The following is a 21,166-nucleotide window of genomic DNA, read 5'->3' on the forward strand; positions in this document are numbered from 1 at the left end:
CGGCCCACACTCATTAGCTAGCATCGTAACAGGAAGCATTTTCCTCCTCTAATAGAAGGCTATACACTGAACATAATAGACAGTCAGACGCAGGAAATTCACAAGTGTGCCAGTGAGTGAGTGGTTTATGATGTACCCGGGAAATGGAAGTCCACTTTCTGTGTTGTGCTCTATGGGGGCTCCATACAGTGTTTTATCATTCAGTTTGGGTTATAGGCTAACAGGCTAACCCATTTCTGGTGGGTATGTTTCCCTGTACTTAGAGTAACAACCAGTGCAGTAAGAGAGATAGCTGAGTCAGCTTATTTGTGTTGATTTTCATCCCTGCGTATTGCTGAATACTGGAGGGGAAGGAATGCAAATTTTGACCAGCGTGTGGAATGAGAAAGTTTCCTTGAATCGTTTGCTGAGGCAGCATTTGGCCTGCAGAACCCCAAAGCAGGTAGGGTGCTAAAAACCTCAAAAACCTCCTCATGGTAAACACGTAGACATGCAGAGTAGCAAAGGGAATGCCAGGCCTCAATCTAACACCACTTGCTGTACATACACTATTCACTTTGTCGTAGAAGTATTGGTCCAATAATATTTCTCAGATACCGGAACTTGTGAGTTGAAAGTAGACTTTATTACAAGGTAACAAACCGAGCTGGTCCATGGATCAAATGTTTTTCCCAGCCACAGCACACTCCTTTTATACGGTTTCATCTTTACATCATATACATAGTCAATTTCTCTATGTAAATGATCAACTCTTTTTGGCTTCACGCCACTATTGTTTCCCACCCTAAGTTCTTTCTTTGAAGTGGGCTTTTTGAGGTGGGCCTCTACAAATCATTTAACACTTTACAAATCACGGAACAGATTATATTGGTGGCACAACTGTGTCAATTTGGTTAAAAAACAATAAGGGCCCCTACCAGGCTGCAGTCGCAAGTACATTTACAGGTGTGCCAAGCTTGTAGTGTATTCATTATTTGTAGCTTGTAGTGTATATCAATTATATCAGCATCCACCAGGTTATAGTCATAAGTATATTCATTATATTGATTATGCCATTTCTTATCCAGGCATGCATCTGGATTACAATGTGTGTCTATTTCTTTTGTATATTGGCTTTTCTTATGCTATACAGGTGTGGTTCCAGGTTCCTTTAAAGCTTTTAATGATTCTGTTTTATTTCATAATATACTACTGAAAAATCACCATAACTTCCATCAAGTAGCGATCATATACTGCACATTGCCCGTCATATGTACCATATACAGTACATTCTTAAAGTATTCAGACCCCTTGACTTTTTCCACATTTTGTTACATTACATCCTTATTCTAAAATGGATTCAATATTTTTACCCCCTCATCAATCTACACACAATACTCCATAATGACGAAGCTAAAACAGGGTGTTAGACATTACATTTACATACGTTTTCAGACCTTTTACTCGGTACTTTGTTGAAACACCTTGTCACGGATCACTCTGGAACTTTCATTGCGCACACCTGGCCCCTATTCCCACTGATTGTATTTGTATATATGTGCCCTTTGTTCACCATGATGCTGTCGATTAATGTTACTATGTCCGTTGGTTCGTGTGAGTACCTGTGCTGTGTGTTTTGGGCTTTCGTGCCCATGTGGATTGCGCAGATGATTACGTGTCTCGTCCCGTGTGTTAATCATAGTGCGCGTGTGAATGTATTCGAGGTACTCTTCGCTCTTTTGTTTGAGTTTCAACCCTGTGTTTTGTGTACGTGATTGAGTTTTTATTTAGCCCAAATTACGGCGTGCCGTGTAAAGGCACGGGAACGAAGACCAAACAAACACGTAACAAAACACAGGGTAGAAACCCAAAACAAAAGAATGTGGAGATCCTCGAATAAATAACACACTCGCACAATGATTAACACACGGGACGAGATCTTTCTCCCGAATCATTTATACCAGCGTGACACACCTTTGGCAGTGATTACAGCCTTGAGTCTCCTTGGGTATGACACTACAAGCTTGGCACACCTGTATTTGGGGAGTTACTCCCAGTCTTCTCTGCAGATCCTCTCAAGCTCTGTCAGGTTCTATGGGGAGCGTCGCTGCACAGCTATTTTCAGGTCTCTCCAGAGATGTTTGATCGTGTTCAAGTCTGGCTGGGCCAATCAAGAACATTGAGAAACTTGTCCCAAAGCCACCCCTGCACTGTCTTGGCTATGTGCTTGGGGTTATTGTCCTGTTGGAAGGTGAACCTTCACCCCAGTCTGAGGTCCTGAGTGCTCTAGAGCAGGTTTTCATCAAGGATCTCTCTGTACTTTGGTCCGTACATCTTTCCCTCAATCCTGACTAGTCTCCCAGTCCCTGCCGCTGAAAAACATCCCCACAGCATAATGCTGCCACCACCATGTTTCACCGTGGGGTTGGTGCCAGGTTTCCTCCAGACGTGAGGCTTGGCATTCAGGCCAAAGAGTTCAATATTGGTTTCATCAGACCAGAAAATCTTGTTTCTCATGGTCTGAGAGTCCTTTTGGTGCCTCTTGGCAAACTTCAAGCGGGCTGTTGTGTCTTTTACTGAGGAGTGGCTTCCGTCTGGCCACTACCGTAAATGCCTGATTGGTGGAGTGCTGCAGAGATAGTTGTCCTTCTGGAAGGTATCTCCCATCTCCACAGAGGAACTCTGGAGCTCTGTCAGAGTGACCATCAGGTTCTTGGTCACCTCCCTGACCAAGGCTCTTCTCCCCCATTTGCTCAGTTTAGCCAGGCGGCCATCTCTAGGAAGGGTCTTGGTGGTTCCAAACTTCTTCCATTTAAGAATGGTAGAGGCCACTGTGTTTTCAGGGACCTTCAATGCTGCAGAAATGTTTTGGTAACCTTCCCTAGATCTGTGCCTTGACACAATCCTGTATCTGAGCTCTACGGACAATTCCTTTGACCTTATGGCTTGGTTTTTGCTCTGACATGCACTGTCAACTTTGGGACCTTATATAGACAGGTGTGTGCCTTTCCAAATCATTTCCAATCAATTGAATTTACCACAGGTGGACTCCAATCAAGTAGACACATCTCAAGGATGATCAATGGAAACAGGATGCATCTGAGCTCAATTTTGAGTCTCATAGCAAAGGGTCTGAATACTTATGTAAATATGGTATTTCTGTTTTAAATTTTTACTAAATTAAAGAAAAACCTATTTTCACTTTGTCATTATGGGTATTGTGATGGAAAAAAATATGTAATCCATTTTAGAATAAGGCTGTAACATAACAAAATGTGGAAAAAGTCAAGGAGTCTGAATACTTTCCAAATGCACTTTATATAATATGCACTGCCGATTGGTCTAACACCCAAGAAACGCTTATTACTCACGTAACTGTGGGCACGTTTCCTTCCTTTCTGCTGTAGTAAGTTCAGAATAAGGCAAATAAACCTGGAACCTTGATGCTTCATTTAGAACATCTAATTATTCATTTTGGAATTTCGTAAGAACTACTGCCCATCCATATACAATTTTTGGGAGTTTATTTTCATCTTTTATTTTCTGACCAAACCGAATCACATCCATTGTCTGATAGCACAATACTAGCATAGCACAATCTAAATTACATTATTAAAATAGCTTTATAGGAAATCAAAAATTTTCTCTCCAAACAATAATATTGCATTGCATGGTTATTTTTCATCAGGATTTCTGTATTCAATGGCACCAGTTGTCCATAGGGTCCCATTGACTGTAGTACCCACTTAGGGAAAACACTAAATCACTGCTATTCACCTTTTCAAAATGCCTACAAGGTTCTCCCCCGCCCTCCCTTTGGCAAATCAGATCCCAACTCCATTTAGTGCCTCCCTTCCTATAGGCAGAAACTCAAACAGGAAGTACCCGTGCTAACGTCTATTCAACGTTGGTCTGACGAATCGGAATCCATGCTTCAAGATTGTTTTGATCACGCGGACTGGGATGTGTTCCGGGTAGCCTCTGAGAATAACATTGACGCTTACACGGACCCGGTGACTGAGTTCATTAGGAAGTGTATAAGGGATATTGTTCCCATGGTGAGAATTAAAACCTACCCAAACCAGATACCGTGGATAGATGGCAGCATTTGCGCAAAACAGAAAGTGCGAGCCACCACATTTAACTACGACAAGGTGACTGGGAATATGGTTGAATATAAACAGTGTAGTTATTCCCTCCGTAAGGCAATAAAACTGGCAAAACATCAATACAGAGTCAAAGTGGAGTCGCAATTCAATGGTTCAGACACAAGATGTATGTGGCAAGGTCTACAGACAATCATGGATTACAAAGGGAACATTTCCCCCCCGTTTGACAGAGCGTGGGGATCAGATAGCTACTCCTCCTGACTTACACAGTAGTTTCCTCTTGTCTTACTCATGTATCTTATGCCATTGTTTCAGGTGTCCAGTAGCTAGATCACTAGCAGTTTACCAGGCATGGAAGTGAAGAGAAACAACTTCGTCATGCATGCTAGGCTTGACTAGTCCATGAATGTGCTGTTACAATGCATAAAGTAAGCAGGAGTTGAGATTGAGTACATCGAAGAGTTACTGTAAGGCACCGATCAATTCTGTTGGCTCTAACACCTAGAGCACTACTGATCAACTCACCTGCAGACAGACAGCCAGTGCTGTGCCAGCTCAGGCAGGCAGGCAGAGCTCTTTATCGGCAGGCAGTGAGAGGGAGAGGCGAGAGGTCTTTTACAAGAGGGGCTATTATCTTCAGGCAGTATGGAGGCCAGCCAGAAAGGGAGTTAGGGTTTACCTGCAGGTCAGGCAGCAAGGAAGGAATAGCCCCTTATCTGCAGGTGGTGTGAGGGCATGCCAGGCCGAAAGACGAGAAGTGGCTTACCTGTCCTGTCCTGCAGACAGACAGTGTGGAGGAGAGGCCCTATCAGTTACCAATGGCAGAAGCCCCAGTCCTGGAGTGGTTGGCCTGGCAGGGATACTGTCTGTCTGTCTTTGTAGCAGTACAAAGAATAGGGAAGTCCCTATACCGACCAGCCATTGGAGGAGGAGACACAGCTACTTTAGTCACGTCACAGTTGACTCAAAAGCCGTGCCACTGCTAGCTGCTAGGATAATGCTGTGCGTGTTCAAGGCATGGTCCCAGGAGAGACCCAGGAGCGCAAGACACCAACACGTTTGTTTTTCTGTTGTTGGGTTGCCTCACTGTTCTGATACAGTGGTTGTACGCAGGCCTATTGTTTAATATGTTGTATGTATTAGCTGTATCACAGTATGTACTACTCTAACCTGTTTGCCTTCTGTAGGTGCGGCTGAAGCTTGGTGACAAATGTGGTGGTCCTAGAGTTGAAATCTGTACACTGTACTACTGCACAAAAGCAATGTAGGCAAGGCAATAATGCTCACGCACACAGACAATTTATGGCTGTGCTCTGTCCAAGCTTCGCTCCCAGTGTCAACAGTAGTGCTAAGTAGCACTGGCCTACTGCTGTGTGTGTAAAGCCGCAGACACTCTCTGGCCAGGCTGTATCTGCGGGTGACCGAGCCATCTGTCTGGAGCTTTAGACTTCTTCTTTTCCAGCGCTAGCTAGCTGGGGTTAATCCGGCCGTGAGGGGCCCTGGCCTACTTAAACGTTCTGCTCACACACTGTCGCTGGTCACACACTGTCCCTCGCTGCAAGGCCCTTGTGTTCACAGTCTCACCGGCCTGGAGTGCTGAGAAAGACCAGGACAGAGTGGATGGCTGGATGCAGTCCCCTGGGAGAGACTGTACAGTTTGGAGAGAGCTCTGTCTCCTTCCACCCGGGCATGTGTTTACACATAAACAACATCGCTCACAAAAGCCCCTCTTGTCACTGATTGTCAATAATATCAGTGAAAGGGGACATCATGGTCGAGTCCTGCACTAGTAGGCTACGTTTAACTGCAGTGATGCTTCAGTGCCATCCTGTGCATGGCTACCAGCACTTTCTCACCAATCACTGCCTGTTTTCTCTGACCTGTGTGGAGATTGGGGAAGATAGCCTTCTCAGTCCTGTGAAGGCTAGCACAGTGGTGTGTATTAGCGTGTGGGCTACTGTGGAGCGGGCTACTTTCAGTGTAGGTAGAGCGGACTGGTTGGTCATTGGGTCTTACTGCTGAGTAGTGGTAGTACTAGTAGTAGTAGTACTAGTAGTAGTAGTAGTAGTAGTACTGCAGTGTAATGTGGGGCAGTGACAGTGTCTACAGTAGCAGTGTAGGGCAGTATTACCCTAAGCTATGTTGAGCAGGCTGTTTCAGCGTGGAGCAGAATAGGGCAAGCAGTGTGTGGGCTGGTAAGGGGGATGGCTGTGGCTGGGGTTCACGCGGGCCAGGGCCGAGCGGGGGAGGGTGGAGAGGGTTTATGGTTCTTTCATTGGGCTGGGCTCAGCGGGAAGAGAGGGGCAGCTGGATTAGGCCTGGACAGTCATGTGAAAGGTTCTGGCAGACACCTGACATCATCCGGTGACCAGCTGAATTCCCCAGCCAATCAGCATTGATGTTTTGCAGGGCAGACTGAAGACACTAGGCTAAGCTATTTTGCTCCAACCCAGCCGAGGTTGTGTGCAGAAGCTATGGGGACACCTTGTTAAAATATGAATTTGTCTCTTTAATGTAGTCCCTCAGGTGGCTTCAGAGGCTTGAGTCTCACCCCGACACTGTTCTGTTCTCCACATCATGCAAGGAGCTGCATGTTCCTCAGTAAACAGCCTCAAAACAGCTTCTAGAACACTGTTTTTCACGTCGAACATTCATGCCACTTTACTGTGGAGGGATTCTATGATGAGGAATCAACAGGTTTCAAAAGTAGTCATAGTCCATTCCTGGAGAAGTTCCTTTATATAGAGGACATCTTAAAGGTTAGCCAGAAAAGGGCCAGTGAAAAAGTTTGAAAGGCGTCAGCTAAAGCAGAGACGAAGCAAACAGTGTTGCTTGTTAGAAGAGTGCCATTTCAGAGAACTCTTGTTTTTCTTGCCCCTCTCTGCAATGCTTTGAGCGGAGTCATTTTGTAAGTTGCCAAGAAGCAGCTGGGCCCAGCTACCACCTGAGTTTCACATGGTAGGGCCTTGTGGGGCTCTCACAGATCACAGGCCCTCTGTGTGAAAGCACCACGCTGTGAAGCCCCTGGGCCCCAACAAAGCCAGGGACAAATAACCCTCTGTTTGTGTGTGGCTCCATATTTCTGTCTCATACTGACTTTTTTGTCTTTAGGAATGCTTTGGTCTGGTTCCTGTCGATCTGTTGCTGTCCAGAGGTTCAACAGTCATGGCAAGGCCACTGGGAGTGTGTATGAATTCAGAATTGGTGTATATGTGAGAAAGTATTGAGAAGGCAGGGATGTACCCTACACAAGCTTCTACACCTGCATTGCTTGCTGTTTGGGGTTTTAGGCTGGGTTCCTGTACAGTACTTTGAGATATCATTTGATTTGATTTGACAAGCAACATGCTGCCATTCACATACACTTATGCACATCTCTCCTTCCTTTCAGGGGAATTAGAATAGCACTCATTTTTTGCCATGCTGGTAAAGAAATCCCAAAAGGGACTGTGTTTCATAAATTTATCAAAAAGGGACTATGTTTCCCAGCTGTGTGATGAGGTCAGATCTTTCCTCCATCCTCGAGTGCAGAGTGTTTGTTTTAGCCTCAGGCCACCCAGTGATGTTACAGCAGCAGTGTACGCCAGCCAGCCCAGCAGCAGTAGATCAGAGCATCAGGGCATCTGTTTGAAACAGAAATGAAAGTAGCGACATGAATAAAAGAAAGCCATGAATAAAAGCACGGGCCTGTGATGCAAATGAGCCGGCTGGGAGTAGAGGAATTTAGAGTGAGGCCGGCTCGCCCAGACAGAGGTGCTACTGTGATGGCATGGAGAGCTGCACACCGAGAGAGAGAAAATGACATGTTTTCAATTCAACCCCCCTATGCTCATGTGTAGCATGGCAGGCTTCCTTTTGGCATCAAGGGCACTGGTGCACAATAGAAGCCTGTTGTCATGTCTTAATCAACTCTGATCCAATGACTCCTTGTGGACTTGTGATCCTAGGAGGACATTCTCACATAATTTAACCACTGTGAGAGAGAGAGAGAGAGAGAGAGAGAGAGAGAGAGGAGAGAGAGAGAGAGAGAGAGAGAGAGAGAGAGAGAGAGATCTCAGTGGTATGGCTCCCATGCATTAATAAACAGGAACTTTTAACACGCCTGGATGAAAGGAGAAGGCTGTCTTAAGCTCGCTGCTCGCTGCAGGCTCTTTTAGGACTGCCTAAGGTGCCTCTTTCCATTAGAGTTCCCTAGGAACACAAACGCAGCCTCCCTCCCACTGTCACTGAATGGACATATATACAGTACAGTAGAGTCGGCCTCCAGAGAAGAGGGGTAGTGCATAGTAAAGCCCAGTTAGCGGTAGTAGTGGTGTACTCCACATCCTTCCAGGCTGGCTCTGGGGGCTTCAGCGGTGGAATGGAAGACAGGATGTCTATTAAAAAGTCATGGGACGAGTGGGGTAAACAAAATGGGTGTGACATTTAGCTCATTAGCCTTACACACTGTCCTACACAAGCCGAGAGAGGGGGAGCAAGTCCTCAGGACTCAAGCGTGAGGGGTTCAACTCCAAACTACGAGACTCGGTTGAGCAATTCAACATGTACACCGATGCTTTTTCATAAAAGGACGGTTCCCTTACTCTTTCTGTGGACATTTTTATTTATGCATGAGCATTTGTTTACGAGCCTTTCGGAGCTTCCCCACTGGGCACTGACATCAACTAACGTGAATTCAATGTGAAATCATCAACAAATGTCGCCATGTCAATCGATTTAGGTTAAAAGTTACGACGATTACTTTTTGCAGATCCAATCAGTTTTCCACATTGATTCAATGTCATCACATAGGATTTGGGGGTTGAAATGACGTGGAAACAGTAGGTCTGGTGCAGCTCTCTCTCACAGAAAAGAGACGCATAAATAAACAAAAACATGTGAAGTGGTCAACTGATTATTCATGTAGTTTTTGAAACAAACATTCACGTACATTTTCACATTCTGGTGACCTTTATGAGGGCTTCATAAAATGGGCCCACAGGATCCATTCCCAAACCATAAAATTCCATTTTTTTTTCAGGTGGTACTTTACATTTCTCCTTATCTAAGGATGGTCTCTTATCTCAGGATGGCGGGGGAATGGGTGTGGGGGTGGATTCTGGCTGGTATGCTGGGGCTGTTCTGACTCATCACCAGCCCATTCCATTTTAAGACACACCACTAAGTACTTTTAATAGTCCATTATCCACCATTAAGTACTCACAAGTTTTGGTGTACCATTTTACAGTCCTGGATATTACCATTTTCACTTCTCCACCAACAGGTTAAGTACTGCAACACTATCAGGCATGCCAGCCGATCACTTTGCCTTCCTTTGGCGAGAGATAAATGCTATCTAGCGACTCATATCACTCAATTTCCCCGATGCTTTGTCTGTCCCCAAGGGATGGTCAGGCCATGTGTATACAGTAAGATTTGAGTATGGTGCATTCTGCAGTCACCAGGGCTTAGGCTCTTGAGCACTTGTCCCATAATCCATAATGTTTGGAAAAGGAGACTCCAGCTGTTCAGGGCAGAAAGCTGCAGCCTTAGAGGAGTTTGGGGAGATAAGCGCTTGTGCCTTCCATTTTGCCTCAAGGGCCTTTTTCTTCTCACGCGACTGGCTTCCTTTCTTTGCACTGCTATAGCTACGATATAGAGTTGAGAAAGTATTTTAAAAAGTATGTACATCATGTCGTTTGGGTTCAGAACAGACCTGGGTTCAGATATTATTTGAAATCGTCGAAATACTTTGAGCATTTGATTGAGGCTGCCTGGAGTGCAAGATGGGTGGGGTTTGCACTTTTGGGACAATGTTGTTGGCTCCTTTGCACCAGGCTAGCTCACTAAGTGCAGCTAAAGTATTTGAAAGAAAACAAATTCTACTAGAATCCAGATTTGGTTGTTTGGGTTCAGAGGTTTGAGTTGTTCCATTGGAATGGACCTCCATTGCATTGAAAAAGTCTCCAATAATAGCCTGACAACCACATTGTAAAGTAGAAGCAAAGCTTGAGAGCTAATCTTAATATAGCTTATATCATATCAGAGAAGTGTTTCATTACACACCCATTGGATTTAAAGGCCCAATGCAGACGTTTTTATCTAGATTTAGTACCTTACTGTAATAGTTTTCCATTCAAATGGTCAAAAATAAACAAAAATAGCTTTTTAGCAAAAAAATATTTCTTAAGCAATAATTTCACTAGGACTGTCTGGGACTGGTCTGAGTGGGGAGGGGGAAACTTAAAAGGAGTTAGTATTGGCCAAGAGGTTTGGAACTCTCTTTGTTATTGGTCTATTCAAACCTATACCGCCTGGTGTTGGCACCAGGCAAGCAAAACTCCCTCATGCAAAACCTGCTGATAATAACATCTTGTGTAGATTGTATTTTCAACCAACAACTATCAGGAAATAACACTGATATAATTATTTCGCACTTTCACAGTGTTAGTTTCAGCAGATGTACAATATGATTCAAAACCAAGGAAAAACACTTTTGACTAGACTGGGCCTTTAAAACTCTGTTGCTAGCCTGTGTGGTACGCTATCTCTCAAGATGTGCTCACTGAGATTCTTCTGTTTCTCTCCTTCTGGAGCTTGGGCTGCGGGCTGAAGTGTGCTTGCCAGCGGAACAACGCGTAGGAAGTGGTTTTAGTCAGACAAGGAAGGAGCAACGAGCAATGTGTCAGTGATAATAACATGACAGCTGGCTACATGCATACTCCTACCTATACCATTGGTTTATGTCAGCATCATCATCCTGCATTATGGCAGACAAGGACTCAGGACATGCCCAATTTCTTTAAGTTGATTATGGGCATTGTGTTCCTCACTATGTTCAGATACAATTACTCCCACTGGGCCTTGAACATAGATGGATGCATTTTACGGTAGGGTGTAACCCAATTGAGGCTTTAATATGTTTAGTGGCTCCAGAAGTAGGTTGTTGTACACCCCCCCCCCCCATCTATCTATTTCATGACATCTAAACAGGATACCGATTGGTTCATTTGGGATGATAATAGCACCTTATCAATATTAGACATATTCTTCCAAACCAATCCTACTGTTAGTACAGATAGAAAGATCAAATTGTATTTGTCACATGCGCCGAATACAACAGGTGTAGACGTTACAGTGAAATGCTTAATTACAATCCCCCCAAAAAATTTAAAGTATTTACTAAAATAAACTGAAGTAAAAAATAAAATAAAAATTACAAATAATTAAGGAGCAACAATAAAATAACATTAGCGAGGCTATATACAGGGGGAACCCGTACAGAGTCAATGTGCGGGGGCACTCGTTAGTTGAGGTAATTAAGGTAATATGTACATGTAGGTAGCGGTAAAGTGACTATGTAGGGATAATAAACAGAGAGTAGCAGCAGTGTAAAATGGTGGGTGGGGTGGAGACAATGCAAATAGTCCGGGTAGCCATTTGATTAGCTGTTCAGTCTAATGGCTTGGGGGTAGAAGCTGTTAAGAAGCCTTTTGGACCTAGACTTGGCACTCCGGTACCGCTTGCCGTGCGGTAGCAGAGAGAACAGTCTATGACTAGGGTGGCTTGAGTCTTTGGCAATTTTTTGGAGCCTTCCTCTGACACCGCCTGGTATAGGGGTCCTGGATGGCAGGAAGCTTGGCCCCCGTGATGTACTGGGCCGTACGCACTACCCCCTGTAGTGCCTTGCGGTCGGAGGCCGAGCAGTTGCCATCCCAGGCGGTGATGCAACCAGTCAGCATGCTCTCAATGGTGCAGCTGTAGAAACGTTTGAGGATCTGTGGACCCATGCCATATCTTTTCAGTCTCCTGAGGGGGAATAGGCTTTGTCTTGGTGTGTTTGGACCATGATAGTTTTTTGGTGATGTGGACACCAAGGAACTTGAAGCTCTCATCCTGCTCCACTACAGCCCCTTCAATGAGAATGGGGGCGTGCTCGGTCCTCCTTTTTCTGTAGTCCACAATCATCTCTTTTTTCTTGATCATGTTGAGGGGGAGGTTATCCTGGCACCACATTGACAGGTCTCTGACCTCCTCCCTATAGGCTGTCTCATCGTTGTCAGTGATCAGGCCTATTGGAGTCGTGCTTGGCCATGCAGTCATGGGTGAACAGGGAGTACAGGAGGGGACTGAGCACGCACCCCTGAGGGCTCCCTGTGTTGAGGATCAGCGTGGCAGATGTGTTGTTACCTACACTTACCACCTTGGGGCAGCCCGTCAGAAGGTCCAGGATCCATTTGCAGAGGGAGATTTATAGTCCCAGGGTCCTTAGCTTAGTGATGAGCTTTGAGGGCACTATGGTGTTGAATGCTGAGCTGTAGTCAATGAATAGCATTCTCACATAGGTGTTCCTTTTGTCCAGGTGGGAAGGGCATTGGGGAGTGCAATAGAGATTGCATCATCTGTGGATCTGTTGGGGCGGTATGCAAATTGGAGTGGTTCTGTGAGAGCGATGACCAGCCATTCAAAGCCCTTCATTGCTACAGACGTGAGTGCTACGGGTTGGTAGTCATTTAGGCAGGTTACCTTCGTGTTCTTGGACACAGGGACTATAGTGGTCTGCTTGAAACATGTTGGTATTACAGACTCAGTCAGGGACAGGTTGAAATTGTCAGTGAAGACACTTGCCAGTTGGTCAACGCATGCTCTGAGTACACGTCCTGGTAATCCGCCATGTGAACGTTGACCTGTTTTACTCACATCAAATTAAATTAAATCAAATGTTATTTGTCAAATGCGCCGAATACAATAGGTGTAGACCTTACAGTGAAATGCTTACTTTACAAGCCTGGCTACGGAGAGCGTGATCACACAGTCGTCCGGAACAGCTGATGCTCTCATGCATGCTTCAGTGTTACTTGCCTCGAAGCGAGCATAGAAGTTGTTTAGCTCATCTGGTAGGCTCGTATGACTGGGCAGCTCGTGGCTGTGCTTCCCTTTGTAGTCTGTAATAATTTGCAAGCCCTGCAACATCTGCAACGGAAATGGTGTAGTATGATTCAATCTTAGTCCTGTATTGACTCTTTGTTGGCCTATAGAGGGCTGGGAACAGTACACATGATGTAGTCATTAGTATTCTTGCTTTTCTTGTATGTAGTTAGTTAGTAAATATTTTAATGTGATATTTCAAATTAGGATGTTTAGCTGCGGAGAACAGTTCAAAAGAGTTGCTTCGATATTACTTTGTGTTTATTTTGCTGTGCAGATGGAAATGTTGAGATGGGGTTGGGTATGACTTTGTACCATTAGATTAAACGTGACCTTTTGGTTTGAAATATACTGCATATCCATTTAGAGGTACAGTATGCTGGAACTGTACTCTTCAACCATAGGAGATTTGAGAAACAATTTCTTGAAGGGAGAGTGGAGAACATCATGCAGCCCTACTTTCTGCCCATGATTCACCAATAACTCCAAGAGCAGGGATTTCAGTGATCATTTAGTCTAAATGAGTTAACCTTACTTTTAGGCTATATCAAAAGCATTTAAATGCTTTGGAGTACGGCTTTCTGTTAAATATTTCACAGTAAATGTTTACGGGAAATGTTTCTATCCACCCACTAAATCTCTCTGTATGTTTTTCTCTGTAGTGAGCGTGAGGGCATTGGATGTCACAGTGACCCAGAGCAGCATACAGGTAGCCCGCGGCCAGGCGGCCATCTTGCCCTGCTCCTTCTCCACCAGCGCTGCCCTCAACAACCTCAACATTATCTGGATGGTCATCCCGCTGTCCAATGCCAATCAGCCCGAACAGGTAACCCTCCTCTTAACATGTGTATATGATCTGTGTAGTCTGTGTGCCTCAAAACCGTGTCAACCCTCTGAGCTAAAGCCTAGGCATTAGCTGTTGAAAGTCTAAAGGTCTCAGGCAAGGTTGCCAGCCCATACACCACCATCACATCCCTCTCCACAGTTCCATACACCTACGCCCTCTCCTTAACAAACAAAATCTCTCAACACAACTTTATTGACCGGCCAGACTGGTCACCTCAATGAGGATTTGTGAATATACTGTACTGTATTCCCATGTGACCCACATCAGTCGCACTCGGACAATAATCACACCGCACGCATCGGTGCCAGGTCCCCTGGGTATTGTAGTGTTTTCAGCGCGGCATACGGCACATACAACACACGCCTGGCCCACCAGGCTACTCCGTGTGAACATGGCGCATGTGCAGACTTTATCTATAGCCGTGCCAGAACCGGAGGTAAGCGGCTGCTCCTGTATGCCCAAAGACGGTTGCTGTTGTGTTGTAAGGCCATGAAACAAAGCACTCAGTTTTCTCCTGGCCCCCTTTGATTCGGTCTGATTTCCTCTCATCTGCAGCTGCAGGCGTCACAACCTCACCTGCCTCCAACACGTTTAACCTCATCCACATAACGTAATAATCTTCTGCACTAATTAACCTGGAGCAGCTGTTCACACCACACACACACAGGCATACACACACAATCAGGCAGACGAGCACACATATGCGTGAATGCACACACGCACACGCACACACATGCATACAATGAGAAGTAATAAACACACTTACATGACACACACACAGTAACCACACTCAGGAAAACATACATAGAGGTGCATGCAACTGAAAAGTATCCAATCTTATCCAAATGTGCACACACACGCACCATGCTCACACACCACACCTACACACAAGGTTGCACTGCACAGGTATGTACACAGAGGCTGTTTTGACACAGTCAAATGCACAGATGGAGAGTGATTTGCTAACGTAGAGCCATCGGCTGTCTTAACCTCCTTCACGCCTGTCTGAGCACCCTTTTGGTGTAAACGACGAGGCTCGGGAAACATTGTGTCTGGATGATTCTAGCAGGAAGGAATTATTCCACCACATTCATTTGGTGACGTAGTCTCAGCGGAGTACAGATGTGCTGTGTGTGTGTGTGTGTGTGCGTGCGCCACCTCAGGCTTTCAGGCACCACTACAACAGGAAGAAGACACAGTCAGCTCTAGGCTAGCACGACAACACCTCATCAGAACTACAGTATAGGTACAGTAAAGTATTGAAGACACCTACACTCATCAACATGGGTGAAGTAGTTTGCGTGCAGCACAAGCATGTGAAATTGGCCACACGCTGCAATAGATACAGTATGTTTTGAGTCAATACCAGTATAATATTTACCCAGTAACAAGCTAGTAAATACATACAATTATGACCTAATATACTTACCTCTTAACTCTAACTTTTTTGTATTTTCTTAACATCGGTAAGAACTGTGTCATTGTCTGCAGTTGCTATGCTTATTAAAGGTTAGTTACAGAAGTTGTTCCCTAAGAGTTATATTGGAATAGTACCATTAATATAAGGTATTGTCGTAATCCATACCAGCATTTTGTGCCTGTGCAAGAGTTCAGTAAACGTTTGTAACACGGAGAAACTTCTATCACAAGCGTGCCAGTACTGCTTCTTCATGGTCTCTGGTGGGCTGTCTGAAAAGTTCACTGTGGTTTGAGTGTACACCGCTGCCAGTGTTGCGACAGCACAAGCTCACTGTAGGAAATGGCTGTCGTGAATGGTTATGGTTCGAGCCGTACACCATGCATCATTTCACAAATGATCTCAGAAATGTACGTTTGTGACACACACATTAATCTTTGTCGAAAACAGAATACAATGAAAACCATACGGTCATTTTGAAGGCCTACGTTTTGTCACGTGTTAAGTTTGATCACAGTATTCCGTTCCATGATCTTTAGATGATATAAAAATGATACGATTTAACATTAATTTATAGGATTTGTCTTTCTAAAAGAACCACGGGAGTCTTTTGGACGTCAACATTCTTATGTTGGGACTGGAATGAAAGGCAGCCTTTACAATGCACACTAACTCTTACTCACTTACCATGCATAGGCCTATGCATACCTGTTTGTTTACAAGTGCAGACTCTCTCTGACTGCTCCGTGTATTTGGTATCTTTTAGACCATCCCTGAGGTTATGAATAAGATATAAATAAGATGTTGATAGAGTTTAGTTCACCCGGCTCTAGATTAAACGTGAGAACATCAGTGGTTCTCCCAAAACACTCAACACTCATAAACCATCAACCTTTTAGGCTGACTGACGATCCGATGCTTCAGCTCCCTTCACAAAGAGAGCTCTTCTAATTCTTCTGTTTGTTTACTCTAATCCTCCGTGTTTAGCCTCAGATTAAAGGGGCAAACTGCAGTAGCAACATGCATTGTTGGACTGATATGTACCCATTTGATTCTTGAAGAATATCACTTATTAATGCCTCATGAGCTTAGTTCAACTATCGTACCCCATCAGGACCCAAAATAGAAGCATTTTTTAAAATTTTATTCCAAAGTTTAGAAAACAAAGTAAATGTAAACAAAACCAGTATAGCCTCAAAATATGGTTTAAGCTATACATTTGACAGCATTGGTGGTCAGTACTCGCGTCCATAGCTCTGTCTATGAATTTCAGAGCGGTTACATTTCTCCAACCCCATCCCTCAGCTTTTTAACGAAACGGTGGTGGGGAGAAGGCTTTGTTGTTCTTTCAACTGCTGATTGACACTTTAAGGCAGAAAGCGTGCGGATGGTGAGGCCTGGTATGCAGAGCCTTGGAAATGAATCTGTCCATTCTTCTTGACTCCCTAATAAAACACGGCTGTATCCTGATGCTAGGTGTTACAGGAAGTATAGGAGATGATCCAGACCAGGGTCCTCTTCACTAGGCATGAAACTGAAAAAAACGGGCCGAAACTATCTGAACTTGCCCAATAAGAAATGCTTGTTTTTAACCTTTTGCAATGTTTTGCTTTATGTTGTGCCTTAATAAATACAACCTATGTCATGTCTGATGAGTGTTGGGAGTGGGGTTGTTCAGTGGTTTACAGGCTGTTTGACGGGATGGGAAGGCAGAGGGATATGGCGGTGGACATGGTCTTTGGGGCCAGGCCAGTTCTTACTTGGGATCACCGCCATCTGCACACTGTCCATGACCTCTTTTCCTGGCTACGCGTTAGGTCACCAAGGAGGTCACACGAGAGTGAAGGGTGATCTCACGCACGCACACACCCATAAATACAGAGTGGCTGCTGCGGTTGCGGGTGCGTTTGGGTCTCATCACAGCTGAAGGGCTGCCTATTCAACTGCACATAAGAGGACAAAGTGTACAGCGCTCAGGAAATTGCGGCTCCGCAATTGACATGCAGTAAAGCAGCAGTGTGGAGGGAGAGATGGAGGGAGGAAGGGAGAGGGGAGAACATCAGCCCTACTGAGACGGTTCTGTGGCTCCCTGGGTCCTTTGAACAGAACAGTTCAATGGGGTTTCTTTCAAACAACGCTGAATAGCCTCCCTGATTCCCCAGCATGCTTTTGTGTGCCTGGCTGAAGGGTTAGGTGTTTTTTATTTATTTAGAAGGTGCGCACAAATGGCTGCTTCTATCAGAGTTCAACGCAACAAAAAAGCTTTTGAACATCCCGGACTCTCAAACACGCAGCTTGGAAGAGCTCAAATCAACACGAGGTCTCATTTCAATAGTACTTCTTTTTTTGCGGGATGTTTTTCCACTTTGGCATCACTTTTCTGAGGAGAAATTGCATTGCTGATGAATTGATCATGTCAATGGCGTTAGACATCTTCATATTATTACCATAGTTACCATAGTTTGGTGTTTTAGTTCCTTGTTGTGTATCATTGTAACAGTATGTTGACCACTGAGCTGTGCATGGAAGTTGCTCTTAAATTCATGCTTGTTGTAATGTAAAATACATGTATAGTTCAGCACATTTCGAAATGATCATTCTGTATATTATTATCCAAGAACAACCATGTTGTACACGGCTGGACCACCTTCCATCCTTTCAGCTGTCAAATGATGCTTCAGTTTATACTGCAACACTACGTCGCCCTCTTGTGAATGTTTGTTGCACCTGCAGTCTTTCGTGTGCAGAATCCTCATGGACTCACTTGCCTGGCTGTTGATTCTCTGTTGTTTGGTTTTATTTAACCCTGGGATGAAGTATTGCATTTTAATGAACTTAATTCAACATTACTTGTTGACTTATCTCTAGTGTGTACCAGAGAAAGGCTTTTTAAAAACTTTATATGATTACATTACTTCAGTTCCCGAGTGGAGCAGCGGTCTAAGGCACTTCATCTCAGTGCTAGAGGCGTCACTACAGACACCCTGGTTCCATTCCAGGCTGTATCACAACCGCCCGGGATTGGGAGTCCCATAAGGAGGAAAGTAATTGGCCCAGGTTTGGCCAGTGTAGGCCGGCATTGTAAATAAGAATTTGTTCTTAACTGACTTGCCTAGTTAAATAAAAAAATCTGTGATTGTTTTCCCATTCAGATTTAAGATACTGTCATACCCTTTCTTTTCCCAAGATCCAACAATTCAGACATTATGTTTGTGCATCAATTGACATCAAGGTAATGTATTTTCCACTGCTAACCCAGGATGGACACAGTTGGCCACAGTTTCCTAAAGTCACACCTGGATGTACAGTGACAGGAAACGACTGATGTTCCATAGAAGGTAGGTCTTTGGCACATCCTAGAAAAAGAACAGAAAGAACCTGCACACTGCACGTTCCTAATGACCACCTAATGACCGACATATCGATCCATAGGGCTCTTTGTTAGGTCAAACTAATGATATTCCATAGAAACGGAGTGAGTGAATCTCTGCCTTTTTGGCTTTCTCATCGCAGGTGATCATCTACCAAGGTGGCCAAGTGTTCAGTCTAGCCAACCACTTGAATGGCCGGGTGGGTTTCGTGGCCACCATGCCCAGCACAAGTGCCTCTATCTTCATCAACAACACCCAGCTGTCAGACACGGGGACCTACCAGTGCCTGGTCAACAACCTCCCCGACAGAGGGGGGCGCAACATCGGGGTCATCGGCCTCACCGTGCTGGGTAAAACACTCACTGCTGCATTAGAATTACAATTAAGGAGTTGAATACTATGCATGTATAGCCTGGCCACTATAACTTGACTATTGACCAGGCTACAGAGCCTACTGTGATACAAATGAATGCATTAAAACTAGGAAGTGTAAACGCATTGCATATTGTAAGAATTCTGTCGTATGACATGAGCTTTTTAGTTTGACTAATGAGTCTCCTAAGCTGGTTTTAAAGAGGACTCTTACAGCATGTTGGCACACCACAGTTCTGTATGTGTGTGCTATAAAAACAAGACCTGCTTTGGATAAGATCATCTATTACATTTCTCAAATGTAACGTAAAATGTAAGACCCGATTCCTCTTCGGTAGGTTAGGATCTGTCTGTGCTGATCGATAAGGTACTAACCATACCCCTCTCTCTCCCTCCGGTCTCTCCAGTGCCCCCCTCGGTGCCTGCATGCCGTGTCCAGGGCACACTGGACGTGGGCGCTGACATCATGCTGATGTGCAGCAGCGAGGAGGGGATCCCCACGCCCACCTACGCCTGGGAGAAGCTGGAGTCGCTGCCCAAGCTGCCCCACACCGCCATGCAAGGTATTAAACCCCTGGCTGTGGGCGTGCCCTTTTGCCCCACCTTCGCTGGTAAATCAACAGGTATCTTTGGTAACGTCACCGTGGCCCAGCCCATCCGCCCCCAACTCTGCCCCTCAGGGTGCCACCACCCACCCTGGTCCAGTTCAGGGCCTGCATTCACAAAGCGTCTCAGAGCAGGAGCTGGTCACGAGTTCCTGTCATTTTATTCATTATGATCTCCAAGGTAAACTGATCCTAGATCAGCACTCCTACTCTGAGAAGTTTTTTATTTAATGCGGACCCAGTTTTGTGTGTGTGTGTGTGTGTGAGCCGTGCAGTGCAGTGGCCTCTCCTCTCTCTCTCCAGCTGTGTCATCACAGCACAGTGTGATTCTTTCCGTACTACACTACTGCTCACTTCAACACAAGGCTACCCTCGACAAGGACCAATCGGCTTAGGTTTCCTTCATTACTCCTCCTCCTGTCAGTCTTTGTTGTTTTACACAGTAGATATCAACTGTACCAACACTGCCACCATGATATCTGTCTGCAAAAACAGCCCATGTTGCAGAGAAAAGGGTACTGGTGAAATCTAGGCCAGTAATCTGGATTTAGTGCTTATGTGATTTGTTCCATGCTCTTGTGGTAGCCTTTAGTGTAAGGCAGTAGTGTAATATAACGTAATACTCCATAAAGTATCAGACGAATGAACAATGGCGCTGTAGCTGGGTTTATATCAGCAAGGTACTACATAATGTACAAAATATACACCAGCTGTTTTACGGTAAGTGATTTGGCGCCCTCTATTGGGGGTTTGCCAGTAGTCCCAGTTACAGTACCATATCCTAAAGCAAGTTGAATAATACTGTTACTTGAAGTAACATATCTGCATAATGCTGAATAAGCTTTGCTCAACAATTATTTCAACTGCCTAAATTATTTGAAATCATTTTGGTTATTTCAATTCAAGTAATGTATGAATGTTTTGGAACACTTTACAAGCATATTTACGTTAATCATTAGTCCTAAAGGAATTTCATGCATATTTAATCCCAATGCATTTTAATTAGATGTTTTTGTGTCTTGTCTATTTGTTCTGGGGTTGTGGATGGTGTTCCCCGGTGATGTTTTAACCCTAGACTGGCATGGTTTGTGTTTAAACCCCAGACCAGATGCAAGGGACCGTAACACTGAGGAACATCAGTACCAGTACCTCTGGTCTGTACCAGTGTACAGCCTCCAACGCCATCGCCAAGAGCACCTGTCTACTCAACCTGCAGGTTGTGGCACGTAAGTACCCAAGATAATGATGACATAAGCACAGCTTTGTGCAGTATCATTCTGAATAAAATAACACTCTTGGAACGTATCAATGTTAAATCCTTTGAATACACATGTTATTGTTAAAAAGGGTTTCACTCTGGAAATACTCTGGATATTTTTTATTTTAAGAGGTAGATCAGCTTTAATATTGCAGACAGATTGTGGCATCTATCAATGCAATTGTCTGCATCATTTCCAATAACCAATATACATTTTTATGTTTTTACTTACTTATACTTATTTTTCCACCATAATTTGCAAATAAATTCATAAAAAATCCTACAATGTGATTTTAGTTGA

At 44.5% G+C, this 21,166-nt stretch overlaps 1 protein-coding gene across 2 annotated transcripts in view; it reads left to right on the top strand.

Moving 5' to 3' along the window:
* LOC109906059 (immunoglobulin superfamily member 11) overlaps positions 1–21,166 on the top strand; it is an 85,534-nt gene that overhangs the window by 57,429 nt on the left and 6,939 nt on the right. For both annotated transcript variants that reach the window (XM_031790587.1, XM_020503712.2), the window contains 4 exons: positions 13,658–13,821; positions 18,773–18,980; positions 19,410–19,565; positions 20,711–20,833. In XM_031790587.1, coding sequence (XP_031646447.1) covers positions 13,658–13,821; positions 18,773–18,980; positions 19,410–19,565; positions 20,711–20,833 — 651 coding nt within the window. The remainder of the gene's footprint in view (positions 1–13,657; positions 13,822–18,772; positions 18,981–19,409; positions 19,566–20,710; positions 20,834–21,166) is intronic.

The sequence above is a fragment of the Oncorhynchus kisutch genome, linkage group LG15 (assembly GCF_002021735.2).
Source record: "Oncorhynchus kisutch isolate 150728-3 linkage group LG15, Okis_V2, whole genome shotgun sequence".
Taxonomy (NCBI): domain Eukaryota; kingdom Metazoa; phylum Chordata; class Actinopteri; order Salmoniformes; family Salmonidae; genus Oncorhynchus; species Oncorhynchus kisutch.